The sequence below is a fragment of the Neodiprion pinetum genome, chromosome 3 (assembly GCF_021155775.2).
Source record: "Neodiprion pinetum isolate iyNeoPine1 chromosome 3, iyNeoPine1.2, whole genome shotgun sequence".
NCBI classification, from domain to species: Eukaryota; Metazoa; Arthropoda; class Insecta; order Hymenoptera; family Diprionidae; genus Neodiprion; species Neodiprion pinetum.
Genome location: NC_060234.1, coordinates 187265 through 212935, shown reverse-complemented (window position 1 = coordinate 212935; position 25671 = coordinate 187265). Strand labels below are relative to the sequence as shown.

Sequence of the window (25671 nt, the reverse complement as noted above, 5' to 3'; positions counted from 1 at the left end):
AGGCGCAAGGATCAGGGCTGCAGGGGGAGGTCGGCGGTCGAAGGTGGAGGCGGAGGAGGAGGAGGTGGAGGCGAAAGAGCGTAGATTCAGCGCGGTGCCAGAATGCAGCATGAACGGCGGAGTCTTGCCACTGTCCTGCAAGGAGCGTACCATCTGGTTAACCGTGAGGATAAGCTCGAGGTCAGCCGAGGTGCGGGAGAAGAAGAGGGGTTCCGCGGGCTCTTGGCACGGGGGAATTTCGGACTCAAAGAAGAAACGTCCCGCGGACGGCGCCCTGGGTATATCTTACCGAGGAGAGTCACCCTCTCCTCGATCCGGCCGCGTCGTCGGTATCGGTATCAGCGATCAACGACCGCGGGGAAGATTCTGGCCCAGGGGAACTTCTAAGGGCCCCGCCCCGGGTCGTCCAGGCCCCTCCAGGGCTCGCCGGCCCAGGAGACGATCAAGCGGGGCTGAAGCTTCTAACGGAAACTGCAGGCGAGAGCCGCCGCGATCCGCTAGTAAGACAACGAAGCGAGGAGGCATCGCGAGACCACGTGGCCACGCAGTTGGGAGAAGTAGCGCCTGGGCTCACCGACGGGGGTCGTTCTTTCTCGCGGGGGTCGAATTTATTATCAGCAGGCTGTACCGGACCCAAAGACTCGCGACAGTTAGCGGGCCTTTCGGCCGGTCGAAACACAAAAGAAAAGGTTTCGCCGTCACTATCCGCACGCGGCAGTGGGAGCGACGGGGATTACCCTGCCTCGTGGACCTGGTTCCTTGCTCCCTCGCTCGAAGGTTTGCCGCCGGCAGGGGGAGGAGGTTCACGAGTTGGAAGTGGGTGCAAAGTGCAGAACCCTTTCGTTTGGATTTCACCCACCAACCTATTGCCCCTGCATTGCCGCTGTCGTCATCGTACGCATCGTTACTTCTGCCCTCGTCGGCGGGTTTGGCCTTGGAATCGGATTCATCTTCATTTCCAGTATCACCTCTGTCTACCGGTGCCGTGGGCATACCGCCGTCCCCGCATCGGAAAAGAGGGGCAAAGAGCACCTTCAGCGGTACACCGCGGGCACCGACCGGAGGGCCCGGGTCGTCGTGGCCGCGATGCAGGGCCCCTTGCAGCCCGGCGCACGCGACCGCATCACGACGCACTCGTTGCTCATCTTTCCACATCATTGCTACACACTTCACCGTCATCGACGCCCAAGCATCGTCGTCGTCACGGTCATCGTTACCTCGGCCGAACTCGAGGCCTTCGCCTACGTCACCTGGGAACCTACAGGACCACCACCTCATTCTTACCGGTGGTTGCGAAGGGGTGTCGTCGCCGAGACGCCAAAGTTCCCGTTGACTCCATGTTCATGCCACCTGCGCCGCCCAACGCCACGGGACCATCGGCTAGAATTACCACCGTCTGCAAGACGATTGCTACCACTCCGCGCCGAGTCCACCGACCCGGCGTACAACTACGCTGCTGTCACCGACGCCGCCTCCACCACCACCATCACCACCACCGCCACCACCACTGCCGTCGTCGTCGGCGCCGCCGTCGCCGCCGCCGCCGCCGCCGACGACGGCGACGACGTCGACGACGACGACGACGACGGCCCTCCCCACCGTCACGAGCACCAACGTTCGAAACTCGTACTGCTCCGACGTCGACCCACACTCTGCAACCTTCAGTTACAGTGTCCTTGGTTAGTCCGCGACTCGATTCCGTTTCCGGAAATGAATGTAACGAAAACACGATTCCGCACTACTACCGTCCGAATGCCAACTTTCCAAGTGCTCATGCATTATCCCAAGTCTCTGTTGTTTCTCGCGGCAAGTGCTGTACCGATGATCGTTGTTCGTTACTCCGGTGCGGCGTACACGCGGGATACGGAAAGATTCGACGTACTCGGCCTCGTGGAGTGTCACGGAATTTCTTCCCAAAAGATCGGCCTGACGGTAGCGGCGTTCGTGTTTCTAAAGTCCGTGACCGCGTTCCTCTACACGCTGCTTTTTTTGTGGACGACCGTGCTTTTGACGGACCAGACCAAGAGGTCGTCACTGATGACAATACGGAGAATTATCGGCGTAGAGTACCGCCGCGTAGTAATAATTTTAGCGATGACAACCCCGCGGAGGGCCTGCACCGCGAGCCCATTAAGATACTACCTATCGCAGAGACGACTGCCACTGGACGCATTACCACTTGGTTGTACCGCCACAGGAATAAAAATAATCTCGACGCAGCATCGATTAAATCCGACGAGGACGACGTCGAGGAGGAAGAGGATGAAGAGGAGAAGGAAACGGAGGAAAGGAAGGAGGAGGAGAAAGAAGAGGCGGAAAAGCAGAAAGTGGATGATGAAAAGGAGGCGGAGGAGGAGGAGGAGAAGAAGATGGAGGAACCGAAGAAGGACGAATTGAAGGACGTGGAGGAGGAAAAGGTGAATGACGATGATCGTTGTCATAATGGTAATGGTGGTGATGATGATTATAATAATGATAACGATAACGACGATGACGATGACAATGATGATGATCGCGATGATGATGAGGACGACGGCGACACCGATAACGACATCGACAACGACGACGACGACGACGACGACGACGATGACATTGATGATAATCGCGATGATGATGAGGACGACGGCGACAACGACGACGACGACTACGACGACGACGACGACGACCACGACGACGAAGACGACGACGAAGACGACGACGACGATGACGACGACGATGGTCATGGTAGCGGTGGAAGTGGCGACAATCGTGCCAATGATGATGATAATGAGGAAAAGCGGGAGAAAAAGAAGGCGGACGGGGATGTATTAAAATTCCTGCCGAAAGAAAACAAGTCTGAGATTATTAGCCCTGTGCAAAATCCTGGGTTGGTGGAACGTAACCGTGTCGGCATTATTGCGGAGCTCCCGAAGAACGCAGCGCGGGTCGGGAGCCTCGGCGTCGCTCAGGTTCCTTCGATAAACGGAAACAAGTGCCGGCCCCGCAGACGTCAACCGTGGCGGATCGACGAGAAGCCTTACGGCTTGGTATTAGTCCTCTACCTCCTGGCCCTGCCGATTTTCTGCGCGACGAACGGCTCTCCTCCAGGCACAGAACGCGCGTCACTCTCCTTCAGGCAAAATGTGCCACTCGTCAACTTCCGCTCAGCCAACGCCACGCATCACAACTCATCCTTCGTTGAGGATAGCAAAGGTCATCCTTACCGCGGTTATACGTGGGAGGTGAATCAGATAAATCCTTGGTTGTCGGCCTGCGATCTGGCGGGACCAGCACCGGCCGACCTTCAGGGAAGCTGCGGTCCACCGGAAACGCCGCGGAATTGCCCTGACGCTTGCAGTCGTCGGGCGGACGGGCGCGCCTCCCGAGCCGTTGATTCTTTTCTCGCGGTAGTTAGCCAGGCGATCAGTTACGACGGGAGCGTCAAATCCAAGGTCGGCTCGTTACGGTCGGCTGGGAGTGTGCCGCGAGGAGAACCTGAGGGGCGAGTGACGCCGGAACAGTGCCTTTTTTACCTCGAGGAATCCCACAAGACGGAGATATGCCGAGAAGGTTTCGGTAAGGACAGCTCAGAGGGATCCTTAACAATCCGTGAGAATCGCTACCGGTTTCTGAGCGGCTTGCGTCTTCGGCACTGTTGCGAACACGCCGCGTTGAACGCCCTCGCTCCCGGGGATGGTGGTCCCCTGGAGGAGATCCTCGGGGGTGGGAATGGCTGCCGAAATGCCATTGAAAAGTTATTGGCGGTCGATGCTCTCGCCGCGAGGCTGCACTGCGAGTTTGGCGAGGTACTAGCGCGCTACGACTGTGGACAGCCCTACTCGGTAATCTACAACTGCTCCCACTGCAAGGTAAGCGAAATATAAGGAATCTAAACTGATCTTTGGTCTGATATACCTACTTGAAAAATATTGGTTAGGCTTCAAAGAGCAAAATAAAGCTGTACTAAATCGAAACGCGAGCTGTCATTTTATCTAATTATAACTGACCCCTGGAAAAATTTCGAGGATCAGGTATATGAATGCATACAACCTAGATTACAAGTGGATCAGGTACAGCACAAAGGGGGTGAAAGGTATCCGTGTAGAAATCCTGACTGATCTCGACCGGTAAAAGTGAGCGCGTGTTAGAGGGATTCCCTTTAATGTCAAGGCTATCCGTATTTAACTTTTGATTTTTGTTCTTATGCCATTTCGCCGAAGTGAAGGTGAACCTGTCGCGCCGTCTGCCTCACTAATTGAGATTTGGAAGGTTTGGCAGAGCTTATCGGGAATAATGCGCCACGGGGCACAACACTGGTACCAATTAGAGTTTTACGTGATTGTACGGTGCCTTTGGACCACGGTTGTATACAATGAAAATCCTCTAAAAACCGATACCCAGCACCAGCGATAGGAATCCGAATCAACATTTGAGGTCTGCACTGCTATTCCTGAAAAGATTTGATTTCGCAGCCAATGAAGACTACTCCATCAGTCAGATAGAAACATTTTTTCGGAAATGGCAGTACAGACTTGAAATGTAGCTTTAGGGTTTGGCCATATGCTGGTGCTGAGCAACGAGTTCCATAGAACGGTATATCTTATTATACACAGAGCAACGATCAAATCAGGTCACTCTTTTTGGGGTGCTACTAGTCCGTTGGCACCTTGGAAAATATAGATGAAAATACATTAAAGGAAGGCGTAAATAAATTGACGTTTTATTTTAATTAACAGGATGTACTTACTTTTTGGTCAATAACAATGCTTTCCATTAATTGATTAGGACAAGAAAAACGGTGAATGAAATTCGATCTGAATATTTTTCAGAAAAATAAAACTCTATTAAATTGAATATTTGGTTATCGTTTACCACCTCGAATAATGCACTGCATTTGAGTGACGCATCGCGCAAATAATTTCAACTCGCACGGGAAATCGATTCAAGTAGGATTATGATTAGATAGTGTTGGATATACGAGTATTAGCTACGTTCACGAATAATTTCATACGCGAATAACAGTTGAAGGCAGAATAAAGTTTCTACTGCGTAAGACGGGAGGTACGAGATTTTCGATAGTTACGGCGAGTGTCGCGAAATGGCCATTCTTTAGAATCGGGCCAATCTAGCAACGTTGTGCTTGGATATAGATTACCTTTATAGGTATATAGCGGATTACCGCAGTGCCCTTAATTGGGATCATCTTACCGCGAATAATTGCATCGCCGACCCGACTCCTAGTGTTGGTACGACGCTCGTGCTCCTCGTAGGCCCTTGGGGTTATCATTGCTGCACCACCGTGCTTCGAAGAAGATTGATTTATCTCTTAGCAGCCGGGCGAAATTGTATGTCATATACTATTTAGAAGTGTCATCGCTCTGAGGCCAGCGCGGTTCGCCCGCCGAAGGTTATAGACCTCGATAGCCTGACTGCCTATTCGTAAACGAATCTGATCCTCAGGGCTGGCTGTACCATCTTTGGGGAAACGAAAACAAAACTTCTTTGAATAAATTCAAAACCCCAAGAGGGCCTTGCCGATTTTCTTCCTCCACCTTGCTGCATTGCATATTAAACCTTTCGTCTCTAGAAGTTTATCTAATTGAACTGTATACGGCCTCGCGGAAAAAATATCTATATTGCGCTTTTCCAGCTGACGTTACGGTTTACTATAATAATAAAGATGTGGCGACATTAGACGAGACGAGGTGGGTGTATATGTACGCATATCTACCCATACCTGTGGGCTATTGCGTTATATGTATACCTATGCATAATATTTATACGCTATCTGTTTACGGATTCGGATATAGGTCGTTGGAAGGTGATTTATCGAACTTTGACCGAGAGGCACCAATTTACGGGTTTTATAACGTAATTAATTATAATTCCATATCCTTCGATGACATAGCCCATACCGCACAGAGGAGTTTAGATTAAAGCGAAGTGATGCTTCAGTGGTTATAAACTTCAGGCGTAGCTGGGCAAGTCTGTACCATCTCGACCAATGTCGAATCCTATCTATTTTCGATTCCATTGCTAATGTTTATCACATACCTCAGGAGAGAATGGATGTACTAGTGAAATTTTTTGACAAAAAAAAAAAAAAAAATACCCTTAGAAGCTTTAGCAAAGTCCGTGATCCGAAGGTCTGATATTGTCCATGTAATTAGCCAAACTGAAATAAATTCAAACTTAATTGAACTGAATTAACCTAGAAGAGTATGGCCAATTTTTTTTTTTTTTAATGATAACCAAAAATGTCTATATTATTATATCACCACCTTTTTCCAGCACTCGACGCTGAAAGTAGTGATATATTATACATGTATAAACGAAATTCATTGGATTCCTTGCTACAAGAGGGATGTCACTTTTCTTCTACTGCAAGAGGGGGGTCACATTCAATCCGTGGTTATTTGTTTTCATGCACTTATCCACGGTGCTGCTTGTATGTCAGAGCCACTTATACCTCGTCTATATCTCGTCACGTAACTTTCCAAGTTGTTCTCAAGTTCCAGCACAGACTTCGAAGATATAGGTGTGCTAAGACGCAGAGGACGAGCGCGCTTGCAAAGGGTCTTTATGCCTGTGGAAATGTATCCTGAATCGCCTTCGTGAACGAAAAACTCGAAATACTTGATCGAGAGAAAATACGAGGTATATTAATATGTAGATCTGTACGTTGACAATTCCAATTTTCCCTCCTCTTTTTCCATCTTCTTTCTCGCTCCTTTTCAATCTCTCTCCCACTCGCTTTTTTTTACCCTCTGCCACGCAAGCCACGGTGGAGTCATAACATAGCGTGCCATACTACCAAGCAGACTCGCGTCTCTCGAGACCTTCCGAATCACTGCAGGCAGGTGCGATTTCAAACTAGAGTGAGAGAAAAAACAAGTTTGTCTTACACGTTAGACTTGAATTCTTTTCTGTGTATAACGAGCTGCAGGGTGACGAGGTTGTCAAGTTTTATGATATCAAGATGGAAATACGAATGCTGGCAATTACGATTTGGACAAAACCGGGGTGACAGGTATAGAATTAGTAAGTGGTGGAAGTCGTAGGAGCGCGATTTGTTAAATGCGGTGCTGGAGAGTAAGGTGTAATTAAAAGTGAGCTTCACAAACAACACATTATGAGGTTATCGCTTCGAAGAAATTTATTTGAAATAAGGATGCAGTGTGAATCGAGCTTTAAGAGTCATCTAGCGGGCTGTGCGAGGCCGAAGACTGGCAGAGAAGGAGTAAGCTTTGCTGCGTGGACGGGATGGATCAATATCAGGCGGTGAAGCTTTGGTTCAAAGACAGAAGAACCCGCCGGAGGCAAGCGCTACTCCGCGGCGAGGAATGCCGGAGCATGGTCCATGGCGTGGGTATTCACCGACTAGTCCATTGACGCGATTAGCCTCCAACTACCGCTGCGTACATGTCCTACATCATATCTCGGGTGTTGTAAAACTGCTGGTTATATCTTGCACAGGTACCTACTTCACCGCAAGCTTCGAATGGGTTGGAGAAGTGGAGAGTAACCACTCGAAGAGTAGTCTATTGACTCACGGGTCATAGAAAGAACAGAATTGAATAGAAAAGAATCTAGGATTTATTCATATTCCGACGACAGAAAAAAAGAAAGACCTGTCATCCAACTTGGGCTATTGTAATTTCTATTTTCCTTTCTTCACGAGCTCTGCGCAAATCGTATACAGCGCATACAATGTCGTCTAATTCTCTCAATCTTGCTTCTTTCTTTGAGAGTACGTCAACCATCGGTAACAGAATTGAATAAATCACGTTTCGGTCCGAAGTAAACCCGCTCAGATCCTAACGCCCGCGAATTGAGTCACACTGAGGTTAGAGAATTGAATCGATATGACGAGATATTCTACTACCTTCGTTAGATAAATACCGTGGACTGCTGCAAAGGTGGAGGGGGGTTCGTCGTCTCCGAGGTATTATCCCCGTAATAGTACATTATGATAAAAGTGCGCGGAGTGCGCGATTTTCGCCTGTAGTTTGTCGACCGAGCGAAGCGAGGGTGTGAGGGTCACGTACGCGCACGCGTATCGTATACTATATTTTTTTAACTCAGTGTGCGAAGTGAATCATTCTCTACATTCAGTGAGCAAAATAAACTACTTTGCACACTGCGTGTCAAAATGTGTGAATCGGGCACTTCGTGCACCATCAACGGGCATGAGAAATCGAATTTCGCATACCGTGTTAAAAAAATCTACTGTTGAATTATCACTCCATTGTATAGTCTGCCGTCTTTTCGTCTTCTTTCTGTTTTTACATCATTTTTCGTGTTTCGCTGTATAAAAGATAAATTGCAAAGATATTGTTGCACATCCTAATGCAGTTAACTTAAGACAGGACATCGAACATCTTAGCATAATTTACACTCCACTGATACATAGACCCTAACCTTCACCGACTGAGTTTACTCGTAACCATGCTATATCCTATCCATTTAACTCTTTGAGTCACCGTCGCGCTGTCTATTACTTTAATATTTATCTCTTTCCCCGCTCACACGTCGGCGGATCCACACGTGCCTTCTCAAATTATTTTTCGTCATTTCGCTCATAATAATTTTTTAAAGTTTTAAAATTCTGAACAATATCAATTTTTAACTTTATCAACTTCAATTTTAAATATTTATTTGACTAAGATGTACGCTTGGAAAAAACGCATCGCTTTGTTTTTACACTATAACGTTTGGCTGCTCATCCCATTATATTTTTCATCCTGTGATGTTCGTCGTGTCTTCGTTCATTATTTATGCAACATACATCGTTACGATCAGGTATTTGCCGCGGGTTTTTTCTTTTTTTTCCTTTTCTTGGTTTTTCGTTTTTTGTTTGGCGCATATTGCCTCGATCCCGATATTTCTTCTTATAAAATAATTTTAAATCCAAGTTTACTGTCTTCATGCTACCTTCTGTTTTTATTTTTACCTTATATTTTTTTATATTATTTTCCCTCTGTTACCTTTTGTTCTCACTTGTTAATAGATGTGGTCAATAAATTAATATTCGTTTTGAGGAGGACCCCCACTCGAACCGAAATGTCAACAATTTTCCGGTTGTTCTGTTTTAATGACCTCCATAACCAAGATTACCATTTCAATAAAAGTTAAAAATTGAGAGATTCGTCAAGTGTGGATTGTATAGAACGATTGAGTCACGGTACAAATCAGACAATGATTTATCCTAGCTCGGGCGAATTACATGCAAATTAAAATTTAACAGAAACCAGGCTGCATTTTCACATGTAGCATTATCCCGAATATCAAATATTAAGGCACCCGCCTAAGAAATGATCAAAATTTAATCAGTGCCGCTTGCACCATCATGCATCATCATTGGATCGTATCATTTGACAGCGAAAGACTTTGATTTGATTGACGCAATAAGCAGAGTCGAATAGCTAATAGTAAGGAACGAAGGTTTCCAGAAGTGTGCGCATGTAGGTTCAGAATAAGGCGATCTGCATAATCGGCAAAGAAATTGATTGGAACATATAGGTGCACTACAATATAATGGCTATAATCGCTGAGTTCTCGGCCGAATATTACTGCAGGTTAGGTAATTTTCTTTACTCAGACGGGCGTTTCGAAACAGAATAGTAAGAATCTGCAGCGTGTAAAAGATTCTAGGAAAGTAACTATGTACTGTCTCAGAGAATATATCTGCTGAATCAGTCTTAAGATCGGTATACGCGGTAGACCACGCAAGCACACGCTGCCATTTTCCAACATTAAACGACATCTGTTACATTGTCTGACCTCTATCGCATATTGTTCGCCGTGCCGGAGTCCAGGCATCGAACATATGCAGCAGAAAATGTAGATAAATAAAAATGAAGGACGGATTCAAGGACAATTGACGGTAGATAACTGGGCATAAGACAGAAGACAAGAAAGAGGCGAAAGAGCGCGAGCGTAGCAAAACAGTCGAGCTAGCTGTGAAGATTGTTTCGCGGGGGTAGAATGGTAAGCCAAGTGGCTAGAAGAGGTGAGGAGAAAATCGAGAGCTGCCGGGAAGGGCGCCTAGCGATCAGCCTAGCACCTCTTCGTCGGAGTAATTTTTTCTCTAGTCTTGACACTAATGTGCTTCCGGCGGGGGGCAATACGTTCGTTCGTCCGTCGCCTTGAATCTATTCCGGAAGCTTGGCAGACCCAGCAGCTACCCTGCTGCGCAGATTGATTGTATGTATGTACCTGGGCGTCAAGCGGTATAGCCATCTACTGCAGTCTGTAATCTGTCTTCTCTTCTCATTCGTTTGTTTTCGCGACTACCTCGTTCCGGCCATTTTCGCCTATCTTCGTCGCCGCTCCTCGTTAACACGTTAAACGTCCGTATCTTGCAACGAGGGACTTCAAGTATACAAATCCAATGCTCGATGAATACAGGATTCTTATTTCACCCAAGTTTCGGAATATTCCGCTTGTTTCCCGTTTCTCATCAGCCCTCACCCTAGCCGCTCTACCCTCGTTCTCATTCTCATAATCGTCCTCGTCGTCGTCATCGGCCTCATCCACGTCCTCATTCAACCCCTTGATCACCTGACGAAAAGAATTTCGGCTCATAGATGGCACAGGCATGAAGATATTTCGGAATTCTATGTGAATCGAGCGCTCGTTGAATTTGGCAAAATAAAATGATATTCTATCAAAGTGGAATCGTGCCGGCTTGCGGACTTCCTACAGAAACCTGCAAATCCCGATGAGGCTTCAAGAGTCAGTTATGCCTACGCGAACTCTAAACACAACAGGCGTATGCTACAAGTTGCACGGAGATTCAGATTCCGTTCGACTTGATTCTCAGGGCTACGTACAAGGCGGCAGTAGTGAAATGAATGGTAATCCGTGAGTTAGGCAATTCATTGCAATTTCAAGAGGCCGAGATACTCGGTAGACTGCCCACACGTACGTCTGTGGCGGATAACCGCCGGTTCGAATGCATCGACGATAACTAATCGAATTAACTATAGTTTGGATGTCCTGGCGAACGAGACCATCAGGGCGGTAGGAATCTCAACGGTCGTCCCAGCGAAATTTCCGAGTCGAAGAAAACACGATCGAGGAAATTCGTTTAATACTTACATACTTGTTTCACTATTTTAGACAATTCCTTCTTATGTGGTGACGCAGCGTTCCTCACGGGCATTTTTGTGCAATATGCTGCTGAACAACATACATTCTGCCCCTATTTAAATTTGTTCCCGCATCGGATGCTACCGGCTCTTTGCAAGTATGTGTACCTGTCTGAAATCGGCAAACTTGGGATTTCAAACATCCAATGCCGGATCTTTGACTTGGCCAGGATCCACGGACAAGAAGAGGACCGTTTACTGATTCCGTTGTCCGGAGGCAATAAAAATTTATGGGCCTCCAAGCCTGCGTTAGGTTGACATTGAGAAACCTGGTTAACTTGCGCTCCTTCAATCCCCAAAGCTGCCCTCTTCTCCGTTGCTTGCCACTTGAATGTTTGCTTCTCTAGCCGTCGTACATACGAGGGGAAGTGACGCACCGAACTCCTTAAGACGTCTCAGCTCGTTCCAAGGGGCACCTATACTCTTAGATCCCTACTATACTCTTAATTCTTTCAGCGTGAAGTTAGTTAGCGACTAGCCGTTATTATATTATATTATACACTTCCAGATTTTGTTGAGTTCGATTTTTATATTACAGCCGCGATTGCCTTTAGCCGAACGATTTCGAGAATCGAACGAAAATTGTATCGTGGCTACGCGGTCAAATCATTCTACATAAAACTAACCAGGTCCCAGGTACTCCAAATATTAATTTTGCCTGTCATGATCGTTGATTATGCAAGAAAAATGATTGCGGTTGCAGAACTCTGTGCTCCCAAATTGTAGAGTTGTTTGGGAAAGATATTTATCGTCTTGAGCGAGAAAAACTGTGTCTGTAAATTGCAACGGTATATAAGATTTGGATTGTCGCGTTTATATCCATCGCTTCCTACTTTACGGCACCTTTCTAGGCCGAAGGTATAAACAACTGCAGAACTTTCCGACATCCAATCGCTGTCGACGTACTCTTGGATTGAACCGAAATAAACGGATAAGCAGCTAAGTAATATTGCGCGGCCTCGCTTACATCTACGGTACGATCACATCATAAAAATACAGTCGGAAGTTGGGTAGGAGTTGAAATTACGTTTTCTGTCTATCCAGCGCTTCGACGTTTATAGAGTGTCCATTTACCGGACCATTATACATACCTACGTAGGTATACGCTATGTAGCTGGCGTTTGCAACTGGGAATTCACCATTCGATTTTGGCTCTTTCGTATTAAAAATGCCTTGGGAAAGCCTGGCAGGCCGATGATAGCCTTAAAGATAGTAAGCCTAAATGCAACATGACATTTTATGCAATCAGAAATCAATTTAGACGTGGCGTAGACGACGCAATGATGTGCATTGTGAGCAACGTTTCCAACAGTGAATAAGCAGATGTTGTGGGGGAGGCAACTGATCGGCATGGAGTTTGCATTTTGTGCGATTGTTGGCCAGTGAGGGAATAAATTCAAAATAAATTTCAAAAAGATATGCGTAGGTTTGTCCACTCCAATTTCTCCACTACCCTCGCGTTCGTACTTCAAGCTTTGTATCGTATAGCCTATTCGTATTTATTTCTCTGGTTGTTGAAGGTATACACCAGATATAGTGCTTGGAATTCAAATTGTTCGCTCGCACTGTATTGTCTGACTAATTGATGCTGATATTCGTAGTAAAGTTAGAAAAATAGTGGTCCGGTAATTCAGAAAGTGAAAAATAATCGTACTCAAGCATAAGAAGGTTTTAATATAAAAATATCGTCGAGTCGCTTCTAGTAGTGCTTTCAAGATCTTTGGCGCTTGAAGATCTTCGCTTGAAAGAGTGAATAATGTTGTACCTTGAAAGTTTAACACTAGCTGCCCCGAGGAGTCCCAGTAGGCAGGGGAAGGCCCTCTTGAGTTAGTAGCAGGCATTCTAGAGGGTTTGATTATGCAGATGCGGTGTGAGGCCAGCGCGAGGGTTCAAGCGGACCTAGTTTTCAGGTCTTGGGTGTGAGGTGAGTGAGTCGGTCGAGCGATAGCCAAGCCAGCTGATTTCGGACCAAGACAAGAAGTCTAGAGACGTAGAAGTGTAGAAACAATAGAGAGTAATGAGAATCGGTGAAAAAGGTTTCAGGTAGTAAGTCGAAACCGAGGTCCGAGTGTAATCGTAGTAATACCTTTTAGTTTATGGACTATCCGCAAAATCGTTTAATTATGAAGTTCAACACTCACGCAAATCCTATTTCCATAGCGCGTAACATAAACGAGCAAATGACTGATGGAAACTAACATCAGCAACGCAATTGTTATTCTAATCGTAGGGGATCATCGGTAAATAATGAGAGTTTTGAGCTGTATCTTTTTCGTGTATTGGATTATTATGGAAATGGTGCACTTCTTTCGTAACTTTCTTAAAATCACCTTAAAATTGAAACTCATTATTGTCGTGGTGTTATATCACGAACTGATTTTCACATTAACATCACACAATTACATATGGTAAACTCAATTGGCTATTGACCGATCTCACCTCTGTATTATACCTGTAACTTTCAATTTTCGTAGGGTCGAATCTTGCATTTCCTGTTCCGAAATCGTATCAAAAATTCATTATTCACGAGCCTGACGATCCTATGACAATGAAACGGATTAGACCCGAAACTGTAAAACTATGTACTCTGAGATGTAATTATAGGCTCATCTTGTTGAGGAACGAGGTAGCTGGGGCCGATGCCAGATACTTTTGGCCATAAAAAAGCTAAATAACATTGATAGCCCCTTCTTAGCAGTTTAGTATATGCGTAGATATAACTGCATGTCAGGTTGGGCTTTCGGAGAAGAAGGGGTTGGCTAGGCGAGGTCGAACGGGGTGGGGCGTGGAAACAGATATGCGGTAACCAGGCCACTAGGGCATTGCTTCACAGCCCTCGGTCTCTTCCCCTCTAGTGTCAGCGTCGTCACAGAACAACAACCCCGCGTTCCTGCTGCCCTCGGTCACATATGTTATTATAGGAGCTTTGTCGTACCGGAAATCGTTGTACTTGTAAAACTGACACTCATGGTTTTTTCGTGTGCACCTAAAACATGTGATACATATACGTGATTACAATAATGAAGAGGTGTCGTTTTTATCAGAGATCATGGCCGTCGCGGGGGTTACCACTTGCCAGAATGACGCGCTGACAGTACGTGGACTACAGACTGCCGTTAAATTGCTCGTAGGATAATGTGTGAATCAAATTAGGAAGGGAAAACGAAAACGAATCAGTTTTCCTTAAATTTATACTTTTGTGGAAAAAATCAAGTATTGGCTGGAGACGTGGCCTATGTGACCTGCCTTCCCAAAATTTGAAGAGATAGAGACAATAGAGGTGAAGGCATTAGGTAAAGTGAGATTTCTTTTACGTCCGTGGGTAGGCACAGGGTTCATCGTGGGCGTAAGTGGAATGCTAAAGCCAAGTCGATCCGGTTTACACGGTGCCGGGGCAGGCACATCTACCTACTAGTCCTCTAGTTCACCGGACGGAGAGGGAGAGTACGGGGAATTGGGTCAGGTAGGTTGGAGGGTGCTTCATGTGTACTGGTATGGCCACCTTACGCCACACCGCAACACGGCCTCCGCTAAGACGAAGAATCCCAGTCCCGACGGTAAAGAAGTTTTGTCAATCAGCTAGCGTCGTATAAGCTAGTTTCTAATTCCGTTCAAATGAACATCCGGAACCTTAAGCACATGTCCCGGCATCCGATTCTGAATCAAAATCTGTGCGCAGACTTTGCCTGGTCAAGGATCAACTCATACCCATTGTAGAGGTTAAAAGGTTTGGATGTGCCGACGCGCGGTCCATATGTTCATGTGGACGTCACCCCTCGCAACGAAGTACGAGTACAAAATGGGTGCATCAAATACAGTGTGCCGGTAGTGTACAATGCGTGCAGTTACGGCCCTGATGATTCAGGTGTAATACAGGTTGGAAAAAAAAATTCGCTAACGGCGAATGGCGGAAAAAGACATGGATGCGGGGAAATTGTGAAATACGGGCGGCGGGGGTAGGGTAGGTAGCTATCGAAGCGAATGAAAAATACGGCAGAAGTAGATCGTGTACTGAAGTGCAATATTTCCACTATAAATATTCATGGCAGATAGGTATCCGTATATATACATATAGGTAACATCATTCTCTACTACAATCACATCTATACTGGGATCGGTTACTCTGCCGTTTTCGACCTGCAATGTGTCGTCCGTGTATTATATTATATCCAGCCGAAGGTATAATGACTGACTGTTGGGATTCACCCCATATTCCCTCATTGTCAGCCTTTCTCCTGGAGTCGTCGTGTGAAAATGTTGGAAGCACATTTATAGATTTGATACTCCGTCGCTCGTCGTGCATTCGCGATAGTTGTATAGAATACTGCCTAACATATCCGAGTCATGCAGTTGATGATACGAAAATTGAGATAATGGCTGCGGAGGCATTGGCATGTTTATTTTTCAGAAAAAAAGGAACATTTTTCGAAATTCGTACAAACGTACACAGACTCGCCTAAAATATACGTATAGAGGTGCGCGAAAAATATCGTCAGATTGAATCATTTTCAGCAGCATGCAAATCCATTCAATTGATTATTCGGCAGGAAGTTTTTGCATCGTTTAACGACTGTTAATCAATTTGCAAAGAGCCATCCCACGTTACTGTAAATTGACTCTGTAACGACAACTCGTTCGCTTACCCTTCTGGCCAATTGGCAAATTATATGTAAACCCTAGTAAAGTCGATTTTGCTCCCTCTCCCCCTAATTTTATCGGGCGTAAAATAAGGTTGACAGTGCTTGTGTCTAACATAGGCCTATTGAATAATACACGCCACGTCGCCGCGTCGGTACGATACGCCCCTACCGTTGGTTAGAGGCTGCCGAAGTCAATCTTATTGCTGACCCCGCTACAACAAGGGTGTCAGAACCAAGTTTGCTCGGGTTTACATGCCACCAGTAAACTAAGTACGTATACACTATGTTGTATAGCGGTACCCTGATATAATATTGCAACGATGTGATAATATGCAATTCGCAAGTGAGGGGGGTTGGAAAAGAGAATCAGCATGCGGTTGAGAAGCGTTCCCCTTGGCCGTGCTCAATAGGTAATATTACAGTGCATTTATAACGAGTGAATATACATACAGCTGGCTGAGGAGGAGAGGGAAATCAATTGTGTTTGTAATAGCATGCCTCAACTCGTCGCACCCTTGCTTGTTTCGAACCAAGTTTTCAGAGGCTAGCACTGAGAATCTCTAATTGAACGGGCATAAAAGACGCCTGTCGCGAAGTACGGAACACTACAAAATCTGATCGTTAGCTTCGAATACGATCACTTGTATAATGTATGAAGTGAGACACCCGTTTCAATTTGAGCCCTTAGTATTAATATTCAGAAGTACCTCAACGCAATTTTCCATTGTCTGTTTGATTACCCTTAGAAAATAATTTTAGTTATTTCGGAATTTTTTGCTCAATAACGAGGCAATATATATAAATGTTCGATACATATTTTTGTAGGGTATTTAATGCTCTACAAAACAAGGTCTCTTATAATTTTTTGATAACTCAACTCTTTCAAAAGTTATTCGAGGTTAAAGTTGAAATCGTGTAAAAATTCGCTTTTTTCGTGATTAACAGCGAAAATACTAGACTTATCACAAACTATTGTAGATGTTGTTTGTAAAGCATTTCAACCGCTATGAACTAACCTTGAATAAATTTTGAAAGAGTCGAGTTAACAAAAAATTATAAGAGACCCGTTTTGTGGGAAATTCTCTACATATTTCGTTAAGGGAGAATGCAAGTCGAAGCAAATTATGCTAATCAGGGTAAGCAGCGACAACAGTGTTTCTGAGGTGATAAAAATGCCTGCTTCTCGTTCTATAGTTGTTGATAGCAATCGTATAATAGTCGCGATGTGATCCTCCTGAAAGAAAATGTATTATAAAGTTTTGTTTCAACAACTTTATCTTGGAAGTGTGCTATGTTGAGAGTTGCAGTTAAACTTTCAGCAAAAAAATTTGAAAATTGAACGTTTTATAAATATTACGAGGTGGCAACCCGCCGTGTGTCTTTTATCTCTTTATTCGGGGGTGTGTCCACAACGGGTTAGATGAAAATTAACAAATAAGAGATAGTGGACCCGGTGGCTCGTCACTCCCACCGTATTCATTCACTCCAAACCATTGGACTATTTATCGTCGTTCAAAAATATTCTTCACTTCAGTGTCCACAACCGGTTGGATAATATTCAGTAAGTGATAGATAGTGGACCCGGTGGTTTGTCACGCGTTCACCGTCGTGCTCGCGGGCTCCGTGCCGAATGTGCAGGGTATATCGGTTGCCACACATTTAGCATATTCATTTCCGCACCGATTTCGGTTACGGTGGTGACAGCGAAACCATGACAAATACGCAAGGAGAACCATTCTCAATTTTATTATAGGTATCAAATTTTTTGATAAAAAAAAAAAAAAAAAAAGTTCACTCGATCGCGGCCTTCACGGCACGGTGCCTGGGGCGGCTTTTCCTTTGCCCCACCGCTAGTGCCCACTTACTTCCTTAAGCCGGAGTTGAATAAGTATAGGTACTGGGAAATAACGTGAAAAATTGCCGAACAGCCGACTCTAGATTACATCAAGCTTACGTAACTGCATATCATATACTGCATTCTTTTACAGATTGCGTACCCACAAACTTGCACGAATCGTCTTCTAATTCCGCGACTTTTCACCCCTTACGTGTGCTGTGTCTAACCATGATGATGAGAATGTTTATTTTATCGCGAATGATATTTTCCCATGTTCGTCTCGCTTAGGGATTAGCATCTGTTTATCCATATCCCGGAGGGTCAGAAACGATTGAAGATTGAACTGCTCGTTTGAAATTGCAGGAGGCGTATAGAAGATGGGTGTGCAGCTCTCTGGTGCCTTACTTTGCTCACGACGATCCGCCGCGCCAGACGAACGAGAGACTGGTCGTTCCCCGGATGGAAACGGGGATGCGGATACGACCCTGCCGTTCCTTCTGTCAGTCGGTGGAGCAGCGCTGCCCCTATCTACTTCCCGGTGACCGCGCTCCGGCCTATCCAACGCAGTACGCCGGCGAGCCAACCTTCCTATGCAGAGGTGAATGCTACCTTATTTGTGCGATTTATCCGGTAGAGGGAGATACCGCACTTGACATTACCTTACCTTACGTTGTACAACAGATCGTAAAGACATCTACGATACACCTTTAATACATCGATAACCGCCGCTAACAATCTGATCAATTTCTTCCCGCAGACCCGAACATCCCGGAGATGGGTGAGCAGGCGTCGAGAGCCCTGCACGCCGACGAGGAGTGCTGCTTCCACGTCTGTTCGGACGGGGACCCGGGACTCGGCGTGTGCCCAAATTGTACGAAGCCTCAGGCGGAAGTCAGTTTACGCGGTGGCGACGTCCGAAAAGACCCGTCCACCGCGCCTCACTGCGAAACCAGCACGCCATCAATGGGTATACCGCCACAATGTCTATAATTCGATTGATCCCCCCACCCCCGCCTTATACATACATATAAAGAGATCTGTTGCAACTTGAAGTTTCACATGTATAATTCATGTTGTACTTAACTATGCATGGGTGTATTATTCCAGGTAAATTCGCGATATACCTGTAATTTGTATACCATGCGCGTACGTGTCATGCATAGATTGATTGACGGAGTGCGATTCGTGTCCCAACGTAATGATCAGCGAGTAATTTCGGGCTTTCAGGTGGGGAGTATCAATCGTCGACGAACCCCTCGTGGTCCCAGTCAAGCAGTACGGCGGCGCCTGGGTCTGAGGTGGAGGGAAATAACCCTGAGGCCTCCGGGACGACTCATCACTCCTCGTTCTGCGGTAGCGGCGGCGTCGGCTCTATGTCATCCTCAGCAGCAGCGCCTGCCCGCGTCGCCTTCCTTCCTATCGTTATTGCCGCGTTTTGCGAATGGGCCGCTCCGTTAGGGGCTTGCGCAATTAAACTGGCAAGACTTTGGACGACGATAGTATGCGGGGGCTCGTCGGCGCGGTTCCTTCAGGCTTGTTTCACTCGTCACGAAGAGACCGGAGACCGTACAAGTCGTCGTCATCTTCATCGTACACAAAAATCTCGTCAATTTCGGAGTTACGCTACTGTAAGCATCGCTACAGTTGAGAGGGTATGCGCAACGGTGATGTTCAGTTGTTCTGTAATCAAATCGTTTTCACTCGGCGTTTACTACGGTCTGTCCAACAAACTGTCGACTGTCGTACGGTTCGAGTTATTCAAAATAAAAATACTGTCGAGATGGCGTCTCTTAGTCCTCGACGATATTGACGAAGATCGCCGTTCATGACCTAGGGACGAGTGCCGAAGCTCTTCGCCATCCGCGGAGGGACGAGGCTGCGATCGTCCGCGTAAAAAGTAACGTAGAGTATATGACCAGCCTCTGTAGCGTAGCCTTATCGAATAAAAATACAAAAAATAAACTGGAAAACGTGGTTTGCTTGCGGATCGGATCAATGCTCACTGTTTCCGTTATATGTATGTATTATACAGTTCCCTGCAGTTACCTCGCGTTAACAATAATTACACGGATAACAGCTGTAGTATTATTCTTATTGCCGTAACAATGCCCACAGCAACAACAGTGGTAACAGCAAAGACGAAAAATTAATATTAGTAACGTAAGAATAATAATAATGATAATGATAATAATAACCTTAAATTGTTGGATTAATGAAATTAAAAATAATGAAACCTTGTTGTAAAAAATAATGAATAATAACGCTAGAAAATAGTAAAAGCAATGACAAAAATGCCAACATCAACAACAATAACGGATAATAACGGCGATGATGGTGATTCCAATAATCCCTATGACAATGACGATGAGAATAAATGATGGATTATTGTTGTATAAAGTACTCGAATACTGTAATAAATGTACAGCATTACGGCTGTAGCGACTAGTCCTTTGACGCTTGGGAAAGCTTCGCTCGCGGCAACACGACGATGAAGATGACGACCGACCTGGGAAGAAGGAACGGGTCCGGCCTTGCGTCCCTTTTCCTCACTCGCCCCTCGCCCCTCGTAACTCGATATAAACGGTACCTAAATTTTTCCCCCGACCGTCGAGCAAGTTTGCACATCGGTACATTTTTCCTCTGTTCTACGTTGACGTCCCAACTAATATGAAGGTGTACATACCTATTATAACGTAACTACTCCATATGCGGTGATAGAGCGCACAATCTGTACATAGGTACTCAATGCTACAGATGGGATTTAATATAATACAACCAGGTATCGAGACCGTGATCATCAATTAACGTTGCAAGTCGTGGAGTGATAAATTAACATCATGATTTATAATAATAAAAACGATAATATGTAAATTAATGATAAGGTTAATGATAATAATAACAAAAATAGTTGCGGTAACAGTAGCAGTGAAAGTAGCAGTAGCTGTAGTGACAGAGTAGTAGTAGCACCATTTGTAGTATAGTGATATAATTACTAATAATATGAATATCAACATCAATAATGATAGTGTAAACGATAATTATAACAACAACAGAAAAAGTAATAATAATAATAAAAATAATAATATTGATACCACGACGATGATTATGATAGTAATAACTGCGATGACAACAACAACAGTAACAACAACAACAACAACAATAACAACAACAACAACAGCAGCAGCAGCAGCAGCATCAACAAAAACACCATTAATTAACGATGAAACAAACGAATTGCCAATGTTGACAAAGAACAAAATTATACAAATAATCACAATAACCATAATAATAATGATAACAACAACAACAACAACAACAACAACAACAACAACAACAACAACAACAACAACAACAACAACAACAGCAGCAGCAACAACAACAACAACAACAACAACAACAACAACAACAACAACAACAACAACAACAACAACAACAACAATAATAACAATAACAAAAACAACAATAAAAACAACACTAATGATGATAATAATACTAACAATAATATTAATAATGATAACGACTACGACGATAATAATACGCATAACGATAAAATAGTAAAATACCTAATGATACTATTGATGATGACTAAGATGATAGTGAAAACATTAATAATAATGATACGATAATAATAACAACAACAACAATAATTATAATGAAGATAATAATGATAAAAATAATAAAAAATAACGATAATGATAATAATGATGATAATGATGATGATGATGATAATAATAACAATAACAACAACAATAAAAATAACAATGATAATTATAACAACAACAACAACAACAGTAGTGGTAGTAGTAGTAGTAGTAGTAGTAGTAGTAGTAGTAGTAGTAGTAGTAGTAGTAGTAGTAGTAGTAGTAGTAGTAGTAGTAGTAGTAGTATTAGTAGTAGTAGTAGTAGTAGTAGTAGTAGTAGTAGTAGTAGTAGTAACAACACCAACACCAACAAGAACAACAATAGTAATAATGGCAGAAACAACTCTAATAATAGTAACGAAGACAGCAAGAACAATATGAATAATAATATGAATAATTACGATAATAACAATAACAATCAAAGCAACAGCATTAAAGATAACTGTTAGAAAGAAACAATATTCAATGATAACGATATGAACGATGACGATGACGACGACGACGGTGACGATGACGATGATGATGATGACGACGACGACGGTGACGATGACAAGAACGACCTCGGCTACGACGATAATGACGGATGGTAATGAGTAATAAGTAAATACTATTGTTATTATTATTATCATTATAATTACAGTATATATTATATAAACTCATACAAATATACATATATATACACACATACATATACCATCAAATATACATTTGTACGCATACATACGTATGTAATACATAACATGAGGATTTGGCGAGGCGGATCCTTCGCGGTGAAAGTTGGGCGAACCTATAGCGCTTACAATTAGTACAAGGCACAGAGCCCCCCCTCCCCCGCCTTCGCCCCGCCGTCAAATGCCTTGACAGCAGAGCCTCTTCGCCGAATCGTCATAGATAGTTACATAAAACATAAGCATGATGAATATATGGTATAAGTATCTACGTATTATTATACCTATGTACATACATATTCATACGTATGGATGTATGTATAATGTATGTGGATATATTCAAGATATAAATAATAAATAACGAATAAAACATTATATACACACATCTATAGGTAGAGGTAGGTAGGAAACAATAAGACTTATATTATTGTTATCGAAGTACACAATACGTATTCCTTTAGAAGTTATATCCTTATTATATATTACATAAATACCTGTATAGAAACATATAAAGTACAGAGATATACACGGTACGCGGATATTGTCTAAACGCATAAAGCATGCATAATCGCGCGTGTATATTATGAATGCATACATCATGTATATCGTACGATACACGCATGCATAGATTATAATACGCGCGCGCGCGTGTGTGTTTGTGTGGGTGTGTGTGTGTGTGTGTGTGTGTGTGTGTGTGTGTGTGTGTGTGTGTGTGTGCCGTGAGTTTTCGATGAAACAGGCCCTTCGGATCAACCGAGACCGGACTCTGCTCGGGACGCCGCGCCGTGCCTTGCGCTAAACGTTGTAGGTTGGCCCTACCGTTAAAGTAGGTGATTTATGAACAAAGCGCGAGGGGCCCGGTTCGTCGAGTCCTCACTGTACCTATGAGGTATATAATAGACACGGGGCCAATCGTTACTCACCGATCAACCGTAATCCGTCATAAGTACAAGCAACAATACCCTGACCTCGTACGTCCAGCCCGCGTTTGGGGGGCGAATCTCTCTCGGCCCTGCAAGGGTCGGCTATTAACTACAATACGTGTAGCTGATATCTAAGCAACTACCGGCAAGCAACCAAGGAAATGGCAAGCCGCTCTTTACGGCAGGAGACATGCTGTATTTGTATACCAGCTGGTGTGTTTACAGTCTCTCACGGATTCCCCGGAGTGAGCGGTGAGAAATGATTGACCCCTGTATACCTGTAATATATGCGTGTATACAAAATAATAATAAAATTGCGCACGTGTACAACACAATCAGACAGATTGACAGAGGCTGGAGGTTGTATATTGTTTAAGTGAAATGTAGGCGCGAAAGCGTTGGGGGAGTATTGTATTCTCAATTATAATAGCACTTACATGCAATACAACGCAGTGCGAGTGTCAGTAACGATTCACGAAGAAAACTAAAATAAATCCCCCGTTGTTGATTCGATTGGTTTTTACGCTGCATCCCGTGAGATGAATTGTTGCAAACTTGTAGGAAATACGCGAATTCCTGTCTGCTGCCGGCATGCGTAGCACCATAGGTTATACGTCGTACATATGTACCTCTATGTACTCGCAAGCGCGTGCGGAAGCGAGAGAAAATATAATAAAAATGAGTTTCAAGTGCAATACGTGGGAATTGTAGGAGATTGTGTGTAGAAGAATTAGAGACGCGTGGCACGTACGGTGACCTCTCTCTCTTCAATGGGCAGGGCAGGCTTACACGCGTGTATTGTACCTTATTTAAAATAACGTTAAACTTGCGCTTGATATACGTAGATACATATAATTATACGTTGCATAATTGCATATTTAAACGTAGCTCCGGATTCAGATTTTAACTTCACCAACGATCATAAATGATCGTACGAGAAACGCACAACTATACGTACGTAGGTACCCCCACCCCACCCCACCCACCCCCTTCCCTCCCCGCGCCTCCACCGGAGCTGTGTAACGATTAAAAATTTTTTATATATATTATATGATAAACCAGAACTTATATGCATTATATGTATGATGTACCATGATTTTGATGCCTTGAACGTTACATGAATACGATCGCGGTATTGTATCGCTATGTCTACATATTTAATGATAATACATGCATACTATATAGGACCGTTTCTGCAGTCTCGATCGGTCTAGTTCAGATTCCGTTCAAACGACTAAAATTACAATAGCACAAGTAACCTTGCCCAACTTTACCTGTGCGTGTTTATCTTGACACTAGCTAATCAGATTACGCGACGCCGTGCCGTGACCGAGGCGGAGCACCATTTTCCACGCTTGGAAACGGGTCTTTGGAAGCACTAACGATGAGTTCTGGAAGTTCTTTCGACGATTTATTTGACTCATAGCACCCCCGAAAATCCTATAGAGAATAACATGATGCATGTAAATAGACCTGAGTTTAATACAAAAAGGAAAGAAAAAAGAAAAAAACATTAAATTTAAAACGTATAGTTAGAAATAATAAAATGAAAACTCGGCATTTAATTGATTCACTAAATTAGTGAGAAATGAATTACATTAATAAAAAGCAAGGAAAGAATGAGAAGGAATAGAGTTTCACAGAACCCCCATGTTCCTCTGGATATTTCATGATACATTTCATCAAAGTCTTTCATCCGGCTTCAATCTTTTCAAATAACCCGCCCAAATTGCAGAATCAATGCTTCATTCGGCACTCATAGCAATGCGGCGTACGCAGCATACGCATACACACGCGAATTTTCACAACTACATAACTATTAATACCCACCTTGCTACACGTCGAAGACGAATATTTTATTAAATAAGACCTTTGATGAACTTGCAGAAAACAAACAACAAAGCAGGAAAAAAAAAATTATATTGGGAAAAGAAGTGTTATTGTATAACTATCAGTTGAACAGATTAATTGTAAGTATTATTCAACTAGCAAGACGTTGTTGAAAGACACACGCCATTGGGGGAAGCAATTATACTGTTGCGACGAGTGAATTAATTGTAAATGATATCTTATTATAGGTAAACGTACACCGTCGACTATCTTGGCTAATTACTTTTTCTCGTTTCGTGGAACGTGGTCTTGATGTTGTTAGTATTCTTAACAACTGAATCTGCGCGAGTCTATCTGCGGTAATTTCGGGGTTTCACTTGATGAGTTCGTTTCTATACGTATTTTTTTACATTCCAACATTTCAGGCTGCTTTTTGAAATGTTAACGTTAATTCGGAGTAACTTTTTGTAATAATTTCACCCTTTTTTCTACCTTGCGATCGCGGTCGAAGACTTGAACAGGCTATGATCAGTGTTCCGGCCCATTATGATTGATTGCTATTGTACTTAATCAGTAATAAAAATAGCAAGCACATCGTATACTTATAACGTAATAACGGCGGCTATCGCGCCGACGATCCCTCTGTAACCGCAGATGTGAGCCAATTTTACTGTATATTGTTAAGTATTGTTCACCGATAATTGTTACCAAACATCATAAATATCTCAAATAGCGTCATCATCATCATCATCATCATCATCATCATCATCATATATATATATATATATATATATATATATATATATATATATATATATATATATGATTTAAAACTAGAAAGAAAAAGAAATGATTAAAAACGTTATGACCCATGTCATTATTTAAGACTGCAGGTATAAAAGTAACACATGCCGGAATTCAAAATGATATTCGCATACGGGGAAAGGTCCGATTCGCCCTAGGCCACTTTGGACACAAACATAATATTGCACGTGACTTT

The 25671-nt window shown here is 43.8% G+C and overlaps 1 protein-coding gene across 1 annotated transcript; it reads left to right on the top strand.

Annotated features, from left to right (window-relative positions):
- The first annotated feature begins 71 nt into the window (after positions 1–71).
- Mid1 lies at positions 72–24467 on the top strand. The gene is made up of 4 exons (XM_046615756.2): positions 72–3848; positions 17973–18207; positions 18367–18576; positions 18837–24467. The coding sequence occupies exons 1-4, from the start codon at positions 1338–1340 to the stop codon at positions 19436–19438; spliced, it is 3558 nt and encodes a 1185-aa protein (XP_046471712.1). The 5' UTR covers positions 72–1337; the 3' UTR covers positions 19439–24467.
- Positions 24468–25671: the final 1204 nt, after the last annotated feature.

Coding starts and splice junctions, on each gene's coding strand:
- Mid1 (XM_046615756.2), top strand. CDS start 1,338: ATGTTCATGCCACCTGCGCCGCCCAACGCCACGGGACCATCGGCTAGA. Junction 3,849..17,972: donor ACAACTGCTCCCACTGCAAG/GTAAGCGAAATA, acceptor TTGAAATTGCAG/GAGGCGTATAGAAGATGGGT. Junction 18,208..18,366: donor GCCAACCTTCCTATGCAGAG/GTGAATGCTACC, acceptor TTCTTCCCGCAG/ACCCGAACATCCCGGAGATG.